The 21,684-nt window shown below is 37.3% G+C and overlaps 1 protein-coding gene across 1 annotated transcript in view; it reads right to left on the bottom strand.

The window, feature by feature from the left end:
* Positions 1–633: 633 nt before the first annotated feature.
* Positions 634–21,684, bottom strand: part of LOC126176803 (sorting nexin-17) — a 96,181-nt gene continuing 75,130 nt past the window's right edge. Inside the window, exons 7-10 of the mRNA XM_049923987.1 lie at positions 19,694–19,906; positions 11,571–11,780; positions 3,312–3,431; positions 634–1,297 (exon numbers count right to left, since the gene is read on the bottom strand). Coding sequence (XP_049779944.1) covers positions 1,136–1,297; positions 3,312–3,431; positions 11,571–11,780; positions 19,694–19,906 — 705 coding nt within the window. The 3' untranslated portion in view covers positions 634–1,135. The remainder of the gene's footprint in view (positions 1,298–3,311; positions 3,432–11,570; positions 11,781–19,693; positions 19,907–21,684) is intronic.

The following is a 21,684-nucleotide window of genomic DNA, read 5'->3' as shown; positions in this document are numbered from 1 at the left end:
GTATCAGTAAACTATGGTTGGTATATCACATTAACTGGCTATATTCTAGCCAATGAGTGAATTGAAATGGTAATTAGTTGTCTTTGAATAGGCACTGCTGAATGACACGTGGTGCCTATTAGCACAGAGGCTGCCACTGTATGGTGTGTTACAATTTAACTTATTGCATTTCATATTCAGCCAAGAGTGCAGTGATGATGTTACCTGGAGATGTGTTGAAGATGGCCTAAGTTACACATTTTCATGTGTTAAGCTACGTAAAGAATGACAAATTAATGTCTACACAAGGATGGCCAGCTCAGCAATGTTAGTGATACGTTCTTATTATTGTATTCATTTATGTTTTAATTTATTTCAACAATAGATTTTACACCAAGACTTCATTAGTAATTTAAAATGTTGTTTGCTTCAGTATGAATGGATGAATGAAAATATGAGGGAGTGGATCACATTTTAACAATATTTCTTACTAGTGAAACAAAAAAGAAAATGCGTAATTGAGCTGTTGATGTCCTAACCTCAAAATCACCCTCTTTCGCTCGATGATGAAATTTACGGTAACTAAGGCATTCATTCAGCAGCTGTCATGTTTCCTGCAAGTAAAGAAAGGGGAACTGAATAAAGAGCCCACAGTGACACTTTCAAAATTTTTATTATTATGAAATTTCACCAGTAAGAAACAGTTCATGGTCTTTGAAGCCTTCAGCTTCCCATGTGCAACTGACACAAAACACTACAATGCACTTGTCAACAAGTTACTTATAGCCACACACAAACTACACAGATCACGTATCTTGTCATGGACGAAACAAAGTTATCACTTTACATAAAAAAGATATACGTGCTTAACAATGTAAAAAGTATATTGAAGTCATGAAAATGCTTCCAATATATTTCCTTCCAGTTCAGCTTGTATTTCTGTGTATATCTTTAGTTCAAAATATATCTTCCATTTTGTCGCACATAAAATAGCATCATAAAATATCAGAAACAGAAATTTAAAAGTTTTGTCGGCACATTTCTAAATCCTGGAATGTCAACACTTATGGTTATTTATATATTTCATTGGCACTGAAAAAGTTAAATGCTGAATATAAATACTGCACATTATTCAGCAATGAGACATTTCACTTTGTTAGAGATCATCATCACCAATTCCTTCAAATGCATCATTCTCAACAAGTGGGTGAGGCAGCAGTCTGATGGAAGACTTAAGTGACACACTTGCCAACTTTTCTGACAGCCGTTTCATAGATGATGTGGATTCCAATTTGGCTGGAGGTTTTGTGTCTCCATTCTGCAGGCAAGAAAAGAAAGTGTGAATAAAAATACAATAGCACAACTTGGTTTTTACATTCGTGTTACATATTTTAAGTGCACAATTGTAGATCGTAGGTTCTTAACACCATCTAGGTGGTCTGAGGTGAAATAATTTTTCCTCGATCACTGAAATGTAAATAAATTGGCACAAACTTTTAACAGTGAAATCTATATCAATATAATCAACGGCTTGGGGACACACCAAAGAATGGAACAAGGTAATGATAACCGTGAAGCTACAAAAACAAATTTGACAGTCCTATGGAAACTTAATGTCCGAGGCAGTTTATGGATGTCTAGTAAGATTCAGTAAAGTGTTTATCGCCTGAACAAACTAGAATCTGCTCTGTTTAACATTCTCCCACGCCACTCCCATTAAAGCATTAACACAAACTTGCATACACATTTTGGCACTACTCCACAAACATGACAGCACACTAAAACACTCAACCATTCATACACAGTATACTACAGGAAAAAAATCACAAAAGTTAATGACAATGGAAGATCCACAAAGGGACAACTTCAATAGGCTCAGAGTTTCTTCTACCTGCACAGTAAACTGAGAATAACAAACAGATATGGCTACTTCCGGTGACAGGAGTGATTAAAAGGACAGACTTTTATCCCAAAACATTTCAACCATTTCGCCACCCCAGTCGAATTTTATTCACGGAGTCAAACAAAATTACTGCATTTTCACAAAAATTAAAGAGGGATTTTACAGTCAAAGTTGAAACTATGTTACAGGCACATGAAAACACTTTATCTTCATTTGACCGATTATATGTAGAACAATAACTAACAAAGTGATGATAACATCTTGCTGATGCACCAACAGAGGGAATTATAAATGATATTATCATAAAATTATTTTCTCTATGTATTCCATCAACTGACCCAGAAAAAAATTAATTTGGTTCAGTACAAGGAAGGATAACAATAGAACAGGTGGAAACAAAATATATAAAAGCAAATGTTCATATCTCCTGGATGTGCACATTGATAAACATTTTAACTTAAAATCCCATCTACCTATGCTCTGCAATAAACATTAAGATCAAAAAAGGTTCAACGATAACAATTTTGGGAAACATTTTGAGATGTGTAAGAGCCCTGTTACAAAATGGAATTCTCTTCAGAGCTGTTGCTGAAAGTGAGCAATCTGGAGCCCTCTTTGTTGAGCATGTGCTATTTGTTTTAGATAATGCATCCATCCCACAGGGAGTCTTTTACAAGAGAAATTAGAAATAATTTTATTCCCACGCCAATTAAGAGAATAAAAGTTAACTCAGCAGAGCCACCCAGGTTATTGCTCAAGAATAAACAATACATGTTGTGTAACTACAGGTCTGGTGCAAGCCATTCTGTTTAATGCCACTTCTGCAGATTGTGTGTCAGTTTCACTGTTCATTTATTTAAGCAGCTTCCCATTTGGTCTCAAGAGGCTGCGATGACCCTGTTCCAGCCCTTTCCATCACAGAAAAATATGAATCAAACATGGGACATCCATGTTAGTAGTCAGTGATATTAACCTTTAGACCATAGAGCCAGCCTGGTGCTGAAACATATCCTTAGCTTAAGGTTACAGAAGATTGCTGATGCTGATCAGCACCTAACTTAAGAAGCTCACATTAGCCAAACTTATAAAACTAGACATTAAGTTCCTGAGGTACTTGTTATTTGGAATGATCCAAGAGGCACATGTGGCTTATTGAATGCTATGGCCACAGTCAACATTATCTCTTTCATATAAAAAAAGATTTGATACATATAACAACATAAAAATACATAAATATAAAAAGTGCAATATTGAGTGAGCATTATGCCCTTCACAATGCTAAGTGATTATACTGAATAAAAATACAGGAATAAAATAGTTCCTTTTTCTCTTAGTTTAGCTATCATTTTGCTATTTCGTGCAGCTTTTAGTCACCAGAGATTTTTTATTGTTATAGTTTCTTGGAATTGTTTCTAACGGATGAACATACCTCTGCACTGGGCTTTGTTGCAATTCCATCTGTTGATGTTGACTGACTGATGCTTATTAACTGGCTGCTCCCATCCCGTTTCATGTACGACCAACTACCCTTCCTAGAATTATCACTAGGCTGAAAACAATATGTTCACTTGAGACAAATAAAACATCCTTGATTAAAGTCTGAAAATTCATTTTAGTACACTTTACACGACTTAATGAAAACAATAAGTTCAAAGATTATATATTTTGATATTGTGGCTCAGACTAAAAATAATAAATAGCTATCTTAACATCTATAGTGAACAGCTCGCACACATGAATACTATTTGTAAAATGAAACAACAATTGTTTTTATATTTTTACATTAATTACAAGCTTAGATTTGCCTGAGCATCTGGAAGGAAGTCTACACGCGTTATTGCTCTTTGATAAATTTATGATTTTGTACAAGCAGTATTGCATAAGTAGTTAAAGATTTCTTTCTTTCACTTGAAATCACATCATCATTAACCCTTTGACTGCTGGGTATGTGTTAACTCGTCATGCTTCGCCGTTCCTCTGGTGTGCATGACGTGTTGACGCGTACTGTGCCACCGGCCTTTCCATTGCTATGCGCGCCATTGTCACAGCTACACAAACGCGACAGACGTGTAAACACGCAGAGCTGTCTTTCCACCCTGCTTTCCCAGTAGCTGTTCAGTGGTCTGAATATATAGTTCGAGAGTGCATATATGTTTGTTGCTGTGTTCCCTCTTTGCAGAATTCACCTTCGATTCCCGTGTTTTCATCAGTTTTCATGTCATGTCGCCATGGTTGCACAGATAGAGAGACCCTGGATATGCTCACTAAGAGCGACAGTGAGTGTGAACTATCTGATGTTGCTTGCAGTGGTGAGTCTTCAACAGAATCTCAAAGCTGGAGTCCTCAGCCCTTTACATCAGAGGGGAGAGCAAGAATTATAGTCAGCAGTTCCTCTGAATCTGAGGAATCAGAAAGTGACAGTGAAACGGTTCTGAAAAGAGCACACTGAAGTGACACATTTGACTGGAAAGAAACAGATTTCTAGCCGTTAAACCATTACTTTGATGACTAGATACTGACCCAAGCATTCTTCCATTTTTTGTAATAATTATGTCTGAAGAACTGTTGTAATTTACTGCAGGTGAAACAAGTCATTTTTACGTTTACACCAGAGAAAATACTACAAAATCTGTGAATTCTCGACTGTCAAAGTGGAAAGACACTGGATTTGAGGAAATGTATTGTTTTGTTGCTCTTTGCCGTCTAATGACGCAAGTTAAGAAGTTAAAATTAATTGGTTATTGGTCCAGAGATACACGTTTGAACACGCCAGTTTTCAGCAAAATTATGTCCTGAGACCGTTTGACTACTTATGAGCGTGTTACACTTCAGTGAGAACTCTGCAGGGCTGGAGGTGACAGTTTATTCAAGATTAGGACAATTGTTGACAAATATTGTAAGACGTTTCGTAATTCATTTCGGCCACATCACAAGCTTTGTATAGACAAAAGTCTCTTGCTGTTCAAAGGATGATTATCTTTTAAGCAGCTTACTCCAACCAAGCAAAGTAGATTCAGAATGAAGACTTTTGTACTGTGTGACTGTCAGAGTGGGTATATTTTGGATTTTATTATATATACAGGCGCAACAACAGAACTTGGGTTCCACAATTTAGGAAAATGTGGCGACGTAGTGGCAACTCTTATGGGACTGTATTTTGAACAGGGTCATATTTTATATGTTGATAATTGGTACTCCAGCCTGGCCCTGTTCCTCCGGTTTCACAACCATGGAACGGCTACATGTAGCACTGTTCGTAAGAATAGGCGCAACATGCCAAACTGCAGAAGAAATTAAAACAAGGAGAAACTTGAGTTTAAGTCCACTGACAAAATCCTTGCTATCAAGTGGTGCAGTAAGAGAGAGGTGTGCATGTTAACTACAAGTCACACAAAACAAATGGTTGACATAGAGAAGACTGAGAAATACTGGAAAAAATATAAAGAAACCGCAATGTTATTGTAGATTGCAATTTGAGTATGGGTGCAGTTGACCATTGTGACATGTTACTGAGCTCAGTGGGATCAGTGGTACAAGAAATATTTTTTTCACATTCGGGACTTGTGCATCATTCTACATGCTCATGCTCTTTCCCGGTCAGTAACAGGGCGAAAAATGGCAGTCTCAGAGTTTCACCTTTCTCTCGTAAGGGAGAGGTAGAAAAATATGCTACAGAACGGAAAGAAGCTGGTAGGGGAAGGCACTACGAAGATGAGAATCCTCTGTAATTCACAGGGAGACATTTTCCATCTCTTATTGTGAGTGAACATTCGCAGAAAAGTATGCTAATGTGCAGATGTGTGGTTTGCACGAAACAGAAAGTATGCTGGGAAACTAGATACCAATGCAAAACTTGATGTGTTCCATTACGTGTTGTACCCTGCTTTGAGGCTTATCATACAAAGAAACATTACTATTCATTGGGAACTAAATCTGAGAAAATTTATTGACACTTCTAAAAGAATTACTAAAAAAAATCTATTTTTTAATTTGCCAGTGCCTCTCCAAATCCCAGATCGAAAAGAAGGATGGGAAACAGATGTAACAGGTGTAAAGCTATTTAAACACTGCCTGACTGCTTCATATGTAGCAGTTTACTGGCAAATGAATGGACTTGGTGATTGAGATGGCACAATATATGTACTGCAGCAAATGTAATTATGCCAAGTACATTGCACCAGTATAACAAAGCCCACAGTAGGCAAAAAATTCTTGTGCGAGAAAACATGGGAAATTACCAAAGAAAAAGATGAATTAAACAGAATTCTCAGTCACAAAGTAAACAATGATGTTTCTTTAGAATGTCTCAGAATGTCCAGTATGTAATTAATAAAACAGAGCAGTTGAGTGTTTACCTAAATGAAACTAAGCCACACCTCTTCCTAACCAGTGAATTGGGATGCAAAGAAGAGGAAGCATATGGTTACAGGCTAAAAAATTACAAACTTATAAATTGTACTGCAGAAAGACACACAAAAGTGGTAGGGTAGGCATTTATAGTAGAAATGATGTAAAATGTGAAAAAGTGAAATGGATAGATGATCTGAGTACTGAAATGGTATTTGAGATTGCAGCAGTAAACCTAAAGTATGGAAACAACAGCCTTATTACAGCAGCACTGTATAGGTCACCTGGAAGTAACACAGAAGAGTTTCTAAATTGCCCAGAGGACTTGGTGGAGGGGACAGCAGTGTATAAATAACACTTGTTGCTTGTTGGAGACATCAACATAGATTCATTAAATAATAGTGTTAATTATTTGCACTATATGGATGTATTACAGTGTTATAACTTTAAACAAATGAACTCAGAACCTACAAGAGCCACTGCAAATACGAAGACATGTATTGACCATGTTCTCACAAATGTAGGAAAAGAGAAAGTAAATGAAAACGCCTTAGAAAACTACATTTGTGATTACAGAGCTCTTACCATGGAAATTGATGTAGGGAACATAGATGTAACTGAAAGTGATACAGTTATATATAAAAGAAAATTTGATTATTCTAAGCTTAAGATGGCACTAGGGAATAAAAAATGGGAACCAGTGTACAATGCAACTGAAGTGAATGAAAAATGGGAATATTTCTGTAAGTCATTCAGTAACACTTTAAATGAAACCTGTCCTTTAGTTAAAAAAGTAAATAAAGCTGTAAACCATAAAGCCGAGAATCTCCCTTCTGAAATTATTGAACTGAGGGAGAAAATGAAAGATTGCTATATACTTTTTTTAGAGATACTAAACTACAATATTTCTCAACAAAATATAAACTTCTCAGAAAAACATAATGAGAGTCCTTGACTAACCTAAAAGCACAGAAATATACCTCTGAAATAAGGAACTCTAGCTGTATCAGTAACACTGCCTGGAAAATAATGCATAAAGAAAGTGGGAAACAGAATTTTGTGAACACAGCAACATAACATTAAAAGAAAATGGTGAAGAAATAAATGACCCAAAAGAAGTGCGTGAGAAATTTATACAAAAGTTCAGTACAGTTGCTACAAATGAAGTTTATGTCAAGCCACAAAATTTTAGTCTTGGAAAATCTAGCCAGTCCTTTTATATCCACAGCATTACTGAGAGGGACGTCCTAGCAATCATATCAGCACTTCGACCGAAAATGTCTCATGGCTGGGATGACATTTCACCTACAGTGCCAAAGGAATGCAGGGCTGAATTAGTGAAACCCCTGACTCACTTGATAAATACCTCCCTCAGTAATGGTGTATTCCCTGACCTTTTGAAAATTACTGAAATTATACCAGTGCATAAAAAGGGATTAAAAACTGACACTAAAAACTACAGGCCAATATCATTAACCTCAGAACTAGGCAAATTGTTAGAGAGAGTAATACTAAATCAAGTTGAATCATATTTCACCAAACACAATCTGTTAAATGACCTACAACATGGATTTAGAAAAGGGAGATCTACTACAACAGCAGTAGCATCTTTTATACATGAAATATTAAATAAGCTGGACAAAAGTGACAAGGTAATAGGCACTTTCCTAGATATGAGTATAGCCTTTGATACTGTGAATCATACCATTCTTCTGTGTAAGGTTGAGAGGACTAGCCTTAAAACTACTTACCTCCTATTTGAAAGACAGGAAACAGTGTGTAAAGCTAACTTATAAAAATAATGAGCTGTTTCTAACAACCAAATCAACCTTCAGGACACTTCAATGTGGCGTGCCTCAAGGAAGCATACTAGGGCCTTTTCTGTTCCCTGTGTATGTAAATAACTTATTTGAACTCCAAAATTGCATGGTTGTAAGCTATGCCGATAACATATCCTTTATCAGCTGTGGCAGTGATATGCAGTCTGCAGCTAACAGTACTGAGATCAGTTTCAATACCCTGTCCGCATACCTTACAGCAAACAAGCTTCTTGTAAATAAAGACAAAACGGTAATAATGAAGTTCATCCTCAGTTATAATACTGTATTTACATCCCCATTGGGTGTTGCATATACAAATTCACATAAATTTTTGGGCATCATTGTTGATGAACACTTATCATGGAAAGAACATGTAGATAATATATGCAAGAAAATCAGTAGAAATGTGTATCTACTGAAACAGGTCTCAGCCTTCTTGGACCATGATACTTTAAGGCAAATATATTTTGGGTTGATTCATCTGCACCTTCAGTATGGTATTGAGATATGGGGTGGGGCATCAGCAGTTCATATAGATAGACTTTTTAGATCACAAAAAAAGGCAGTAAGAATGGTAGCCAAGGTAATGAAGACAGAGCCTTGTAGAGACATCTTTAGAAAATATAAAATTCTTACGGTGTATTCCATGTATATACTGCAAACAGCCATGTTCGTGAAACAAAATCCCGAATTTAATATGACAAACAGTAACGTACACAACTATGATACATGGGGAAGGGCACATTTTCATAGAATTGTCACCAATAAAAAGGCAACGGACCACAGCCCACATAGAATGGGAGCAATTTTCTACAATGCACTATCCTGTGAACTCAAGAAAGCAAATCTAAATATGCTAAAGAGTAGACTGAAGCAATTATTAATAGAGAAGTGTTGTTACTCTATAGAGGACTTTAAGTTGTAGTGCCATCTTGGAAAACACTGTATATAGACAATGTCTCCGATCTATCAGTGGTATGAAAGAATGTAGTTATACACTGTATTATGTGTACTGTACTATTATAAATATAAGATAAATTGTGTTACACTATAGAGGAATCTAGTTGTAATGCCCTTTTGAAAAATAGTGTGTTATGATGTTATGAAAGAATGTAAATATTTTACTGTATATGTGTAATGTAAGCTAAATTTTCCTGACAATGGCCGAAAAATTTTTGTTATATAGACAGAAAATAAATAAATATTGTTGTGCTATCAATCTATTACACTCTAAATTTCATTTTCATCATGCATTCACTCTACCAGATATGCGAAGCCAAAGTTTACATTGTTTTTGGGCCTGATTTTCACGTCCAACTTTCATTCCAATTATACAACTTGGTATGTTTTATAGACCATAGTTTTTCGCAAAATCAGGATGAAAACATGGCATTTTTGACATTTTTACAAAATCTTCTATTTCGCACTAAATTCATTCAGTACTGGAAAGTGCTAGAGAAATGAAACTTTATATTTAAGAGCCTTGTGTTGTTAGGTTACTACATGCCAAGTTTCATGTTTGTCATAGCATTAGATCAGGAGATGCAAGAAGCAAAAGTTCGAAATTTTTTCAGGTACCTATTTTTTTGGCCGATTTACCTACAATTTTCTGGTTCAATATAGCTCGTAAAATTCTTGTCATTATTATCCTTAAGAGAACGCATAGAGTTGTACAAGATGGCCAATTTTTATTTCTTTACAAAAAGTATTGCCTGAGATGTTACAGTTCAAAGTCGCCAAAAATTCATGCTGGCTCTGTGCAAGTCATAATCAGCTGAGAAGTATTCAGCACAGGGTGGGTTGGGCAGCATGGGCCGCTCCGTTCCTGGCAGCGGCACCAAGGGACAGGCATGCAGCGCAGGTAGCCAGATTACGCCGCAGGTCGCAGCGCCTCAGCACACCAAGCATATGGTGCGCCTCCAGCAATCAAAGGGTTAAAATAAAGAATAAAAACATATTATTATTATCATTATTATTATTATACATTATTCAGCATCACCACAAAAATATATACTTCCATACAATATAATGAAGTTTGCAACATCTACCTAGCACTCTTAAGCACCACTTCCTCTCCACCACCTTCCTCTTTCATTTGCCTCAAATCTATTCTTGTAATATTTCATCTTTCAAATTACAATTACCATCTAATCTTCTAACACCATTTCCATCTCTATGATTCTTTCATCACAACACACCTATTCTACATCTACATTTACATCTATACTCTGAAAACCATCAAAGTGCTTGAAGAGGGTATGTCCCTTTGTATCAGTTATTAGGATTTCTTCCCGTTCCATTAACATATGGAGCAGGGGAAGAATGATCGACTGAGTGTCTCTGTGCGTGCATTCTAATCTTATCCTCATGATCCCTATGTGAACAATACATACAGGTTTTAGTATATTCCTAAGAGTCATCATTTAAAGCCAGTTCTTGAAACTTTGTTAATAGATTTTCTTGGGATAGTTTATGTATCTCAACACACACCCATGGATCAAACCTGTGACCATTCATGCTGCCCTCCTCTGTATACATTCCCTTGTTAGTTCTATTTGGTATGGGTTCCACACACTTGTGCAATATTTTAGAATATTCTATTAAATGTTTCCAATTCAACAAGTACATGTGAGGTATTTTTACCTATTTTCATTAGTCTGCAATGGCACACATAATAATCAGTGTATCAAAATTCTGTAAACAGTTAACATTTGTTAGTCTTTGTTCTCCACTACTGAGTTCCCTACTTCTGTTCTTGACACCATGTACCCCACTAGTCTATTTTGTCTACCAATATTTGGGAAGCACACCCACTGGAAGTCATATACTTACATTACTAATAACCCATACACCACCTCTTCCAAACTGCATAAGATTCAAGCTTGGCCTGAATGCTTGTGTCAATGCGAACAGTGTCACCAAATTTCTTTTGGCTCAATAAAAATTCAAAAGTGTTTGTAACATTCGATTATCTTTTGCATTTTGGCTCTGATTACTATTCTTTTCTATTACTCTATTCGATTCTGTTATTTTGAGATATGCACGAGAGATTATTGAATACAGCAGGCAAGTTGAGTTATTTATGTTGAACAACAGATTTCTAACTTTTATCACAAAATGAAATCTAAGAGCAAAAATTTCTAAATGCTCTAAAACTGATGACAGCAAAATAATACTGACATACAACATTAATATTATTATGATAATAATAATTCCACATGGCTCAACAGAGTAGAACAAGTCTTTCCATTTGCTGCCACATCAACAGCTTGTGTGTCCTTAAGCTATCTTAGTAACACTACTGGGGAAAGCAGACCTACATTTTAATGTAGATGCAAGCCATGTGTCATTCCTGGCAAATTTTTGCATTATTGATAGGCGAAGGCTAGGTTAATGGAAGACTGGAATATTCCGTGGTTGGGCCACAATTCGGTCCCATGGCCTTTCACTTTCTAGGCCCATACTTTACCACTAGACCACTCAGCCGCATATTATTATTATGAAAACAACAAGCTACACACCTGTCTTCTCTTCATTCCAGTCTTTTTGAGTAATAATTCATCAACCATAGCCTGAAGGCACACAGACATCAGAATTGCTTGCTCACTTGCAATTGTAATCCACTGGAGCTTGTCCTTTGACATAAGATATTCAAATGAAAGCTCCAACTGTGGCTGTGAGTTGTCTGAGGTACTGCTACTATTACTGTGAACGCTGCTGCCTTCACCATGCTGAAAATGAAATGCAGTGTTAACTGCATAATTGTAACAATAATAACACCAGCACAATAATGATGAAAAAGCAGTGTTAACTGTATAATTGTAACAATAATAACACCAGCGCAATAATGATGAAAAAACAGCATATTCCTTACATGAATCTGTAACTATACTGTACCGTGCTTTATGTCTCAGACAGACACACACACACACACACACACACACACACACACACACACACACACACACACAGAGAGAGAGAGAGAGAGAGAGAAAATAAAAAGGAAGAGTTGTGTCCAACATAAACTAAAGTTGGTGGATGAGTTCCTACATCTGAAAAACAACATTTATTCAAATTTTAAGCCAATCACATAAGAAGGGCACTATCAGCACCATTATGAGGATGCTTGTGAACATTAGTTGCCTTTGAGACTGGACATGATAAATTGATGTTAGTCAAGAATGACTTTAAGGAGACAAATGTGCCATTATCAACACCTCACTGAGTTGAAATGAGGCCTTGTAACAGGGCTACAAGAATCTGAATGTTCCTTCTATGATATTGCAGAAAGACATGGCAGGAATGTAGCTACCATAAGTGACTGCTGACAGCAGTGGTTATGAGAATGTATGGTCACGAGAAGACTAGGCTCCAGATGGCAATGTGACACTATTGAGAGAGAAGACCATTATGTTTTGCATATGGCTCTGGTGCATTGTACTGCATCTGCAGGAGAAATCTGAGCATCAGTTAGCACCACCATAACACAATAAACTGTTACAGATTGGTTACTTCAAGGATGCCTGGGAGTCACACCCCTGTAGCGTGTGTTCCACTGACCCCAAACCAACACCATTTGCGACTTAAATGGTTCAAGCAAAAGATTATTGGAGGGCAGGATGCAGGTCTGCTGTGTTTCCTGATAAAAGCTGGTTCTGCTTCATTGCCAATGATGGCCGTGTGAGGGTCAGAAAGAGGCCAGTTGAGGGCCTGCAACCAACCTGTCTGCATGCTACACACACTAGGCCTACACCTAGAGTTATGGTCTGGGATGTAATTTAATATGACAGCAAGACCACTGGTGGTTATCCCACACAACTGGCTGCAAAATTTTACATCAATCTGGTGATTTGACCTGTCGTGTTGCCACTCATGAGCAGAATTCCATGGTGTGTTTTCCAACATGATAGCACTTGCCCAAATGCCGCTGTTGTAATACAACGTGCTCTACTACACAAATGTACAAGGTCTGTTCAAAAAATTCCAGAACATCCATAATTTTGCACCATGCTCTACTACACAAATGTACAAGGTCTGTTCAAAAAATTCCAGAACATCCGTAATTTTGCACCAATGGTGTGTTGGAGTGAAATGCGGTTGGCATCCCTGCATATGCCTGTGTTTAATGCCAGAGGCTTTATTGTTGTATTCTGTTAGTAACTGTTCAGTGCTGTATTGAGGAGAAGCTGTGTCACAAAGTTTGCAAATTTTGAGATGGCAGAGTTAGAGGAGCAGCACGTCTCCATTAAATTTAAATAAACTCAAGAAAACCTTTATAGGGACTCCGCAAAGGATGCAGGAACCTATGGTGATGAGTGCTTAAGCTGTACTTGGTGTTACAAATGGGTCACACAGTTTAAAAATGGCCAGACAGAAATTAAAAATGACCTCATTCAGAATTCCCTCAGACATCCACTGACAATGCTCGTGTCAGGTATGTCAATGAAATTGTGCATGCCAATTGAAGACTGACAGTCTGAGAAATTGAAGAAGAATGTAACATCTCAGTTGGATCATGTCATGAAATCCTGACAAAGCATCTTGAAATGCATCATGTTGCTGCCAAGTATGTCCCCTGGCTCTTGAGTCAAGACCATAAAGACCTTCACCCCCCAATCTGTGAAGAGCTTTTGGACTGCGCAAGTGAGAATGAGATGTTCCTTAAGAGAATCATAACTGGCGATGAGACGTGGGTCTACAGTTATGATGTTGAGAGCAAGGTTCAATCTTCACGATGGGTTGGGAAAGGTTCTCCAAGCCAGAAAATCTAGTCAGATCAGGTCAAATGTCAAAGCCATGCTGATAGTTTTCTTTGAATTTGAAGAATTAGTTCATCATGAATTCATGCTACAGGGATAAACTGTTAATCGATGATTCTATCGGGCCGTGTTGTGACACCTGTGAAAACCTGTGAGAAGGAAACGGCCTGAAATGTGGCAAAGACAATTTGTGGCTCTTGCTTCACGATAACACACCCGCACACTCATCCTAGTTGGTGCATGAATATTTCACAAAAAACAAAATCACTGTGCTGCCTCAATCCTCCGTACTCTCCAAACCTGTCCCATGCAGACTCTTTTTTTATTTCCAAAGTTGAAAACCCAGTTGAAAGGACGAAGATTTGCAACAGAAGGTGAGACAAAAAAAATTCAAAGGTGGTGCTTCTTGGAAGTGGAAACAACGTTAGGAACAGTGTATCAATAGTGGAGGAGAGTATCTGCAAGAGGACTGAGCACAATAAATAACAGGTACATGCAGAAAAAATTTGTGGACCAAGTTCCAGAATTTTTTTGAACAGACCTCATAATCCTGAAATTTCATTACTCTACATTAATTATTATTTAGTGTTGCAATTTTTATTTCCATCAGTATACATACATGTGTGTGTGTGTGTAAAACAGGAGAATATCTTTCAAGTTTAGGCTTAAATTTCAGTTTGGTTAATAAGAGCACAGCTTCCTTCCAGAATGAAACTGTAAACAGACATTAAAATACGTGGTACTTTTTTTATGATGCTTGGAATTTCATGTTTCCAATGCAAACAGTTTTCCTCAGAAAGTTATTAAATTTTAAAGATTTGTCACTTTATTTAAGATGATTTCCAATTGTTTAGTACATGTACTTCATAATGTTAATCCTTCATTGCCTAAGACGTCTGATTTCCATATCACATTTATGTCAGCTCATCTCTCTTTCACGGTTGTACGCACATAGTAGCATGTTTTAATTGACTTGTAATAGCCAATGTGGCACCTAGCTCAGTTAATTAATTGAACCATTTACACATAAAGGAGCCCCACACTATTAATTATTCCATAAATTCAAGCAGAAATGTGCCTTTAATACACAACAGATGGGTATACCAGGAACAGAGCTGGAAGAAGAAAAGAAGGATGGAAGGTAAGAAATTAGGGTTTAATGTTCTGATTACGATAAAGTCATTACAGATGGACTGGAAGAGCATACCAGTACGCTGAAAGGATGGATGGTCTAAAATAACAACTTGATGACAGAAAGAATAAGAATAAACAAAAAAAAAGAATGAGAGAAAAAGAAAAATGTACATGGTGTTCGGAAATTCCCATTACAAACTTCTAGGACTTGCAGAGGGGAATGAGTACATAATATTTTGAATAGGAACACATGCCTGAAAATGCACTGTTTCCATTCTATGATGGTTTCATTTCATATGTTTATTGCATTCACTTCTGCTTGATGAACTGAATTACGCTCGGTGCAGTATAGTTATTAGGTAATAATCCAAAAGGAAACACAACGAAACATCCACTTATCATGGTCAGTGCAATGTTTAATTTGGGAGACTCCTGTAGTGACAGAAGAAGATCTGCTGACATGAGTTCTGGCTGCTGCACTAGAAATTGAAGAGGCACAAGATGGGATGGAGAGTGTGTACCAGAATATGCTTCAGAGGTACAATGTTTGTAACAATGCTGGAGGGCACCACATTGAAACACTGTTGTCACACACCAATACTGTTCTGTATGTACAGTACACCAGATTGGTTTTTGCTCAGGAATACAGTAAACACGTAATGTTTTACTGTTAATACAAATAAATGTGCTGAAGTGAGCAATGGATTTTTCGTTATGTTTCCTTTTGAATTGCTACCCAAGAACTGTACTGCATCAAGCCAAAGTCAATTCCTTAAGCAGAAGGGATGAGTTCAACATCTGAATTGCAAATGTCACTAAACGAAACAGTACATTTCTGGGAATGGTTTCCTATTCAAAATATTATGTACTCACTCCCGCCTACAAGTCCTAGGAATTTGTAATGGAAATTTCTGAACACCCTGTAGAAAGAAGGTTGAAAGGTATTATTCTATGCCAGAATTAGTAGGAGAGGGTGGAGAGGGCAGCAAGTTGAAATGACCAGTTGTCTGCCTGTATAGCTTAAAAATTTAATGTTACCTATGGAGAGGCCAATGACAGCACAGGTCATAGGTTAAAATTGCTCAATGACAACAAAAGAACAAAATAGCCTGTAATCTATTCTGAGTGACAGTACAGAGACTGGAGGGGTATAAGGCTACATGGATCAACCATTTTTTTCCAACCGGAAACTGACTATAATAATACTCTGCTAGCATATTATAGCATGTCTAAATATAGAAACAGAAGTAAGCTTGAATAAAAAGTGGAAATTGTTGAAATAGATGTTCTTCATGAATCTGCACATGAGGACAACAGAAATACAGGAAATCACTCTGACCGAATGAAGAAGAAGTGTCAACGGGTAAAGGAAACTACTTAGTATTTCATTGGGTGGAAAAGTTATTAAATGAAGATGCAAAACAGATCGGTGCTAGGATGGACACCGACTGAATGGAGATTTTAGCGTTATGGGCAAAACTGCAAATTCAGAAGGAGCAGATCCTTTTCAAGCAAAATTAAAGAAATAATTACAGTACTCTTTAAAGTCTCCATTATCCTCAGTTTTTTCTAATTGTAATATCAGTGATTATCTGGGACCACTGTAACAAAAGGAAGGCAAGTAGTGACTCATAGCACCTTCACATCAAAATCTTAAGTGACTAATGATGTTAAACAGTTAATGATAAGAAAGTAGAGCAAACAGAGGCTCTTACAAATTATAGCTTTTACTGTTTTCTTAAAGAGAGAGTCCTGCAGTTGCCAATGGTTTTCAGAAGGTGGTAAAACATTTGTAAACTAAATGGTCTTTCCAAAAATATTGTTGTGTATAGGGTATTCAAAGTTTTCTCATTCCTGAATCACTAATCTGTAAAATATTTTAAATCTATAAAAATGAATTATACAGAAAATAAGTGCTGAAGTAAGAAAAATTCAATTAAGAACATTTTCAAAATACCAGGAAACAGAAAGGATGGCCAGTACCTACCACCAAGTGGCGAAATTCCATATCTGAAAGCAAAAGAAAACTATCTAGCGTTCAGAGTTTTCAGTTTCATTCCTCATGGAGAATGATTGGTTGGGAAGTTTGGAAAGGATGAAGGACTCACTCAGATATTACACTGAGAGGGACAAATGTCTGCTCTTGTACTCACATCTCCAAAAGTATCCAGACACCTGGCTGAAAATGATTTACAAGTTCATGGCGCCCTCCATTGGTAATGCTGGAATTCAATATGGTGTTGGCCCACCCTGAGCCTTGATGACAGCTTCCACTCTTGCAGGCATACGTTCAATCACGTGCTGGAAAGATTCTTGGGAAATGGCAGCCCATTCTTCATGCAGTGCTGCACTGACGAGAGGTACCAATGTCGGTCGGTGAGGCCCAACACGAAGTCGGCGTTCCAAAACATCCCAAAGGTGCTCTGTACTATTCAGGTCAGGATTCTGTGCAGGCCAGTCCATTAGAGGGATGTTATTCTCGTGTAACCACTCCGCCACAGGCCATGCATTACGAACAGGTGCTCGATCGTGTTGAAAGATGCAATTGCCATCCCCGAATTGCTCTTCAACAGTGGGAAGCAAGAAGGTGCTTAAAACATCAATGTAGGCTTGTGCTGTGATAGTGCCATGCAAAACAACAATGGGTGCAAGCCCCCTCCATTTAAAACAACACCACAACATAACACCACCGCCTCCGAATTTTACTGTTGGCACAACACATGCTGATACATAACGTTCACTGGGCATTCGCCATACCCACACCCTGCCATCGGATTGCCACATTGTGTACTGAGATTTGTCACTCGACACAACATTTTTCCACTGTTCAATCATCCAATGTTTACACTCCTTACACCAAGCGAGGCATCGTTTGGCATCTATTGTCGTGATGTGTGACTTATGAGCAGTCGCTCGACCATGAAATCCAAGTTTTCTCATCTCCTGACATCTATCATAGTACTTGCAGTGGATCCTGATGCAGTCTGGAATTACTGTGTGATGGTCTGGAATGATGTCTGCCTATTACACATTACGACCTCCTTCAACTGTCAGCAGTCTCTGTCAGTCAACAGATGAGGTCGGCCTGTACAGCTTTGTGCTGTACATGTCCCTCCACGTTTTCACTTCACTATCAGTTGGAAACAGTGGACCTAGGAATGTTTAGGAGTGTGGGAATCTCATGGACAGATGTATGACACAAGTGACACCCAATCACCTGACCACATTTGAAGTCCATGAGTTCCGCAGAGTGCCCCATTCTGCTCTCTCACAGTATCTAATGACTCCTGAGGTCTCTGATATGGAGTACCTGGCAGTAGGTGGCAGCACAATGCACCTAATAAGAAAAACATATGTTTTTGGGGGTGTGCAGATACTTTTGATCACACAGTGTAGAAATTAGCAACTATGGCCTGTTCTGGTAATATGTTGGCCATAGCTCTGAACTTAAGTTGCACATCTTCCACGTCTCCACTGTTATTTCAGTGATCATAAACATTAGCACCTTCACACTGTGTCAAACTTGTTTCTATCAAGTATGATACGAAAATTTCTCCTTGCAGTTCTCTCTTTGTCAGTCATTTGTGACTGTCCAGATGTATCAGCGATCTTGGATTTCAGTCCTCCATGTTGTATCTATCTGGGATTTGTGCTATACATACAGTGCTTCATTTAGCTTAATATACCAGTTGTTATTAACTGGATTTAAGCCATAAATTTCTTTCTTCAGTCTTGTAATACATTTTTCCTTAACACTTTAAGTGACAAATTAATTAACTTGTAGGAAAAGATACATTGCTACTTACCATAAAGGTGACACACTAAGCTGCAGATAGGCACAATTAAGAGACGCTTACACATAAGCTTTCAGCCACAGCCTCCATCAGAAAGGCTGTGGCTGAAAGCTTATGTGTGTCTTTTAATTGTGCCTGTCTGCAACTTATCACGTCATTTTTACAGTAAGTAGCAATCTTTTCTCACATTGTTGATATCCCTACCTGGAGTTTCCATTGTTTGAAATTAATTAATTTAATGGTGTCTAACATAAATATGTTCTTACAAATCATCTTGATGAGCACTTCTCCAGTCGTGTTGTGAGGGGTGTTTTCAGAAAACCACTACTTCTACAAAGCCCCTAGTTATACAACTCCTTCAATTTATCCCAGTCTTCTTCCATGCTTGTGCATTCTGCAGATGCAAGTAAGTTGCTCCAGTAGTGAACACTTTCATCTTTTCTGTGTTATTTTGTCTGAGACACATTCCCATAACTTCTTATGGTAATGAATTTGTGCTGAAAGTAGCCATGTTTTTAATGTTCTGTATTGTATTTTTTCTTGATTCAGATTGCTGACTTTTGCATTTCAATAATCTTTAGCAAATTGTGTCTCCTGGGTCCATGACTTGTTATTTACTGATACTCCAAAATAATGTGGTCACAGTTTGAAGCAGTTGAGATAACATTTATTACAAACTGAGTACATATAATAACTAGCCAATACAGAAGTTCTCATTCATAACAATCTTAAGTAAGAAAAATTTATTCCCATGCACTAACAGTAGTTTGTAAGGTGAGAGACCGATTAAAAAATGGACACTCACAAAAAAGTCTTCTTGGCATTACAAGAAATGTTAAGTAAAGCTGTGCCCATTTTGTAACTGGTATTATTAGTTTCAATAAGAGCACACATACATGCACAATTCCAAGTACTATGCTAAAGAATATTTTAATTTTACCTTGTTCCAAAACTTACATTATGCAACGTGGTTATACGCCAACATCTCATACGAGTAACTTTGAAACTGCCTTCTCTCATATCTTGACCATCTGAGAGTCTAACTCTTAAATTAAGTTCACGGTTTCCTGCACTAACCAATACACGAGATCCAGGCTTTGGATAATCACAAATGCATGGTCGAAATTGCAAGAATCCATAATATTTCAGAGTACGTGCCAGCTCCAAATACTGCATAAAAAGAAATAAAGCAAAAGTAATTCTTTTTTTTAAAGTGTTACTCTTCAACATTATCACAGCTACACAAAAATTTGCAACTACATACTGTGATGTGATGTCATTTACTACACAGCTGCAAACCATTATGGTACTATTATTTGTTTAAACTGTTATATTACCTGTATACATAGGAAGAAAGATCTCAAGTCTACTAATACTCCAAATCAAACCAACACCATATTTCGTTGATTGTAAAATATTCTTGTTAAGGATGTGTACAGTGAATACAAACGAGTGTAAGATTTGGAGGAATGAAATGATACACTAAATTAGAGGGTCGACAGCCTGGTCCCTACTGCCCACTAGTGGGCATTCCATATTTCATGGAGGGTAATAGGTGGTTTTAAATAGGTGGTTTTAAAAACATTTTCATTAAGTTTCACAAAATTTTGATGTAATGACTTTGGTTGGTAATCATTATTACATGCTTTAACTTGCTGTAACACAGCTTTATAATTTTTATAAACCAAAGTTATTTCCCTACTTCGTAAATCACCATTACTGTGGAATCAGTGGGTGGTTAGAAAATTTTACTGTTAATAGAGATACAAAAGTGGGTTTAAGGTAAAAAATGTTGACTACCCCTGCTCTAAATCAACTCACTCATTCATTCTTACATTCATGCACAGATTTCTGTAAATCCCACCATGAAGGAGAGTCCTAGAGATGCTATGCTCCAACAGGCAGAAGCAGCCACCTCCATAAAGTATGCATTGTACTAATCTATTCATACTGACAATTGTAAGAATTACTTATGAATTACTTTCTACATGTTTGAAAGCTTTTTGGGCATTGAATTACGTGGTAGTGTGGAAACTGCAGAATGAGACAGCTGTTAGTTTCCTAGAGGTGCAGCTATAGGGAGATGTAGTGGCTTACCAATTTACTGTACATGTTGATTTGCTAGAACAGTAGCTTGTTTCTCTAGCAGGGAAATCTAGTCGTAAATGTTTCTTGCAATCGTGTTATAGCTCTGCTTGCACACTGGTTACCTGTCACTCATTCTGCTCCACTGCAGCTGCTTAATGCCAAAGTTCAAAATACTGTAGGGAGGAGCAAGTAAAAGGTGTGTTCATTATGTTGGTGAAGTGACAACTGACAGTGTGGAACCTCTAGGAGTGCCACAGAATGACAATCATATTACAATATTCAAGAGTCAAAGAACGAGAACTGGTAAGTATCCTTATATGAGCCCATTTGACTAAATTTTATACAAGGTACATGAAAGCATAGGGGATTTCTTTGTGATATTATTTACACAAATTAATTTTGTTGCAGAAATCATAGACAACTTCACAAATGAAGGTGTGCCAGTTATAGAACAAAACAATGGACTGACATTTGATGTTTCCTTACACGATGATGATGATGATGATGATGATGATGATGCCCTTTCACTACAGTCACATTCATCAAACAGCTTCATTGGTACAATAGGGCAATGATGAGAAAGGAAGTGTTGATGAAGCTTGCTTAGAAGATGTAATATTGTTGGATACCACTTTGGCCCTGTCCATAACAGAGATGTAGATAAAATGAAACGTCATCTTTTGGAAAAGTGGAAAGAAGGAAAATCTGTCTTTCAGGACAATCAAGAGTAACTTTAATACATGAAATACAAGAGAGGCTACCACTGACCCATAGCAGACTGATGTGTGGTGCACAGGAAAACTTAATAAAGAATCTACAAAAAAAAGGAATTAAAGCAACTAAAACTATTTATTACATAT

Source organism: Schistocerca cancellata, chromosome 1 (assembly GCF_023864275.1).
Source record: "Schistocerca cancellata isolate TAMUIC-IGC-003103 chromosome 1, iqSchCanc2.1, whole genome shotgun sequence".
Taxonomy (NCBI): Eukaryota; Metazoa; Arthropoda; class Insecta; order Orthoptera; family Acrididae; genus Schistocerca; species Schistocerca cancellata.
This window is presented reverse-complemented; position numbering and strand designations above follow the sequence as displayed.